At 51.0% G+C, this 4420-nt stretch overlaps 1 protein-coding gene across 1 annotated transcript; it reads left to right on the top strand.

Annotated features, from left to right (window-relative positions):
* Positions 1-2052: 2052 nt before the first annotated feature.
* LOC123075079 (BAG family molecular chaperone regulator 4) lies at positions 2053-2926 on the top strand. The gene has a single exon (XM_044497762.1). The coding sequence runs from the start codon at positions 2182-2184 to the stop codon at positions 2671-2673; it is 492 nt and encodes a 163-aa protein (XP_044353697.1). The 5' UTR covers positions 2053-2181; the 3' UTR covers positions 2674-2926.
* The last annotated feature ends 1494 nt before the right edge of the window (positions 2927-4420 follow it).

Below are 4420 nucleotides of genomic sequence, written 5' to 3'. Positions count from 1 at the left end.
GTAGAGCACCTTTATAATCACCCAGTTACGTTGTGACGTTTGGTAGCACACAAAGTGTTCCTCCGGTAAACAGGAGTTGCATAATCTCATAGTCATAGGAACATGTATAAGTCATGAAGAAAGCAATAGCAACATACTTAAATGATCAAGTGCTAAGCTAACGGAATGGGTCAAGTCAATCACATCATTTTCCGAATGATGTGATCCCTTTTATCAAATGACAACCCATGTCTATGGTTAGGAAACTTAACCATGTTCGATCAACGAGCTAGTCCAGTAGAGGCATACTAGTGACACTCTGTTTGTCTATGTATTCACACATGTATTTTGTTTCCGGTTAATACAATTCTAGCATGAATAATAAACATTTATCATGAAATAAGGAAATAAATAATAACTTTATTATTGCCTCTAGGGCATATTTCCTTCAAACCCATGGCCCTAAGGCCACCGGAGATGAGGTGGACCCGTGGCGGCAGCAGGGACGAGAGACAGATGAACCCTAAGCTTTGTTCGGAGAGAAGGTGGCCGCTGCGTGAGAAAAAATAAACGACAATCTCTATGCATTCCTTATCTCCACACCTCCCCACCGGTAGGTTGCCATCCTCCTCCTCCTCCTTTATTGACTCTGCCGGTGGGGGATTGTGGAGGTGGACCAGCGGTGCTGGCAGGAGGCAGAGGAACCCCAAGCTTTTCTGTGGAGAGAGGCGGCCGCTGCGTGAGGATAAAAAAACCCGACGATCTCTATGCATTCCTTGTATCCACCCCTCCTCCGCCGGTAGGTCGTCGCCCTCCTCCTCCTTCGTTGACTCTGCCGGTGGGGGATTGTGGGAGGATCCAGTCCATCGGTGCGAGCTGTAGCTAGCCCGGTTGGGTTTTAGCTAGGTCTCGAATTCTTCATTGACCATCGCTTCGGTCATTCTAACGATGGGTAAATAATGTTTCTTCCAGCTTCTTCTCTAAATCTGGAGTAATCTTTTTCATAAGTATTATAATTTCTTCATAGAACGTACCCTCCGAGTGGGATACATAATGCGTTACCACAACACCGCACGAACTATAGCAAAAGGAAGAAAATGCATGGACCAGGGCGATACATTGGATTTAATTAGTGTGAGGTCGAGTAGATAGGTAGGTCTTTGTTGTCCATCGCTCGACCCTTCTAGCTGTAGTGACGTCGATGCTCAATAATGTTCTCTCCAGTTTCTTCTCCTGCTCCGATGGCCCATCAGATTTAGGAACAAAATCGGTCAGACATGTTTATCTTCCCCTCTTTTTGTGGTGGTCGTGGTGGTGGTGGAAGGGGGAAGTTGGGGTGTGTCTTCACCCTGCTCGGCCTTTCATGGTAGCGACGCTCATTTAGCCAATCCGCCACTTAGGACGGTCGAGCCAACATTGTCTTCTTCTCCAGGCAGTGGATCCTTCAGAGCGCCAACATGCATGTGCAAATGGGGAAGATGGTGGATTCCCTTGTTTGTAATTTAAGTTTCGCTTAGGTATTTTCTTGTAATGTTGATATTTGATAAATGCATTAGCCTCTTTCGAAAAAGACAGATATAGATGAGAATACATTTTCCTCCAGAAAAGAGAAACCTGAAACTCATTTTAGTGCATAGACTTCAGTTTGAGGAAAAAGTTGTGGAGAATGTGGCAACTAATTCGGGAGGGAGGGAATAGTAAAAAATGATAACGAACGACAACAAAACAAACTAACCTGCAGCCGGTGAGGCGATTCCGTCGGTCCCGCCATTCATGCAGCTGCAGAGACCGCGTTGCCACCTCCCCATGTGCTGCCGATCCAGCCGTCTTAGCAAAAAGCAGACAGGTGTCCCCTCACCCGCGGCGACTCAGCGTATACAACACTTGTTTAACGCTAATCTATTTCTGCTATTCCTGCTAAGCTCCGCCTAGTCACCACCCATATCTTAATTCTCCCTTTTCGCGCCCGCGCCCTCGACCGCGCAGGCGCACGGCTCTCGTCTCTGTCGCCGCTGCCGACCTTGTCCTCATGCTCGGCACCTTCTCCCCCTTTAAAATCACAAGCATCCCTCCAACTCCATCAAGCCTCACGCAGCACAACACCCAGAGAGCAGCTAGCTATCCATCATCGACCATCCATCATCACGCACACTGCACACACACGAGGCAGGCAGAGAGAAGCAGAGAGAGCTAGGAGCAGAGATGGTGAAGATCCCGAGCCCGAGGAGGCTGTTCAGGAGCCGGTCCAAGAGCACGGCGGGCGGCATCGGCGGCGGGGTGGACATGTGCGCCATGGTGGCCGAGCACGAGAGGATCGAGTGGGAGGTGCGGCCGGGCGGGATGCTGGTGCAGAAGCGCCGGGGCCCGGACGACGATGCGGTGGTCGAGGCCATCCTGGTGAAGGTCTGCACCGCCGGCGGCGCGTGGCAGCACGACGTCTCCATCGACGCCACCGCCACCTTCGGCGACCTCAAGGTGCTGCTGTCGCTGGCCACCGGCCTGTGGCCCAGGGAGCAGCGGCTGCTGTACCGGGGCCGGGAGCGGGACGACGGCGACCACCTGCACATGGCCGGCGTGCAGGACAAGGACAAGGTGCTCCTCCTGGAAGACCCCGCCGTCACGGAGAGGAAGCTCCGGTCCACCAGCCTCGCGCAGCTCATGGGGGTACCCTGCCATTCCTTCATCCAAGTCTAGAAACCCACGCCCATCAGCTGTTCTCGCTGTTTATTTGGGCGAAAGATCGGTTTCAGGTGTGTTAATTAAGTCTTAACTGCGTTGCTTTCATTCTTCAGAGTCGTTTTAGGTTTTAACTCCGAGCCTGGATTCGGCCGGTTAAATCGAAACATGTGCATCGTTAGGACACACTTCCGTACAGTACAGTACATATTGTAAATTACTGTTGTAATTTGTATAAGGAGACAATGACAGTGACTGTGCTGTTTACAAATGTGCACGTGTGTGTCCATTCTTTGTCTCTTGCTCCTTGTACAGTCCTCTTCTGATCGTGCATATACATTTATCAATGTATCCTTATGATGAAATTAGGGCCACCCCAACGCGGTGCATCTCTTGGGTTGGTCCCGGAAGACTTGGAAGGTAACGAGGACACCATTGCCGAGCTAGCCGAGATCTTCGACTCCCCTCTAAGGGAGCAGCAAGAGAGGGTGATTGCTGCGTTGTTTGGCAAGGAGGTGCCGCCGACCCCTGATGCGTGTTCTGGTGCTGTGGAGGTGTTGAGCGTAGCTTGATTGCGCTCGTTTTGGGTGGGTGTTCGGGTGTTTCCTCCTTTCTCATGGATTGGAATCCCCAAGTGTTGTGTTGGAATGTGAGGGGTCTCAATAACCCCGCCAAAAGGAACGCTGTCCGGGAGTTCGTTGTCGATGCTAAGGTTAATCTTGTATGTCTCCAAGAGACAAAAATAGATGTATTTGACCCGTATTTGGTTATGCAATGCATTGGACCATCGTTTGATGGGTTCGCCTACTTGCCGGCGTTGGACACTAGGGGTGGCATCCTCTTGGGGTGGAGCAGTGCGCATCTATCTATCAGTAATATCACTTTTGAGACAAATTTCCTCTCTGGGTTGGTTCATAGCCAGGATGGCTCGGAGTGGTGGTTATCGGCGGTGTACGGCCCCCAAGGGGACGAGCTTAAGACTCAGTTTCTTGTTGAGCTACAACATAGGAGGGATGTGTCTCCGGGGCCGTGGATGGTGCTTGGCGACTTCAATATGATCATTCGCGCGAACGAGAAGAGCAATTCCAACCTTAACAGGGGCATGATGAGGAAGTTCAAGGCGTTTGTGGATAACAACGAGCTTAAGGAGTTATACATGCATGGTAGGCGTTTCACTTGGTCTAATGAAAGAGATCAGTTGGTGATGACTAAGATCGACCGGGTCCTGGTCTCGGTGGACTGGGAGCTCAACTTTCCGGATGTGCTGCTTCAAGCTCTCTCCTCCAATATCTCGGGTCATGCGCCACTTCATTTGTCAACCTCTGCCCCATTCTGCCCAAAGCGTAGGTTTCGGTTTGAGACCTGCTGGACTCGTTTGGAGGGTTTTGAGCAAGCTGTGAAAGACGCGTGGGTGTGTGAGGATGACACTGTTGACCCTTTCAAGAGGCTCAATGCACTGCTTAGGAACACCGCCTCTGCCCTGCAAGCCTGGGGCCAGTGCAAGATTGGCAACATCAAAATCCAGATGGCGATCGCCAACTTTGTCATCCTCAGACTGGACCTAGCGATGGAGTCCCGTCAACTTGATTGCAGAGAGAGGTGGCTGAGAAGATCACTTAAGCACGCGCTTTTGGGTTTGGCCTCTCTCCAACGAACCATTGAGAGACAGCGCTCTCGCTTGAGATGGATTCGTGAAGGGGATGCCAACACCAAACTTTTCCAAGCGGTGGCCAACGGAAGGAGAACCAAAAACTTCATCCCTCAC

This window comes from Triticum aestivum, chromosome 3D (assembly GCF_018294505.1).
Source record: "Triticum aestivum cultivar Chinese Spring chromosome 3D, IWGSC CS RefSeq v2.1, whole genome shotgun sequence".
In the NCBI taxonomy this organism is placed as follows: Eukaryota; Viridiplantae; Streptophyta; class Magnoliopsida; order Poales; family Poaceae; genus Triticum; species Triticum aestivum.
This window is presented reverse-complemented; position numbering and strand designations above follow the sequence as displayed.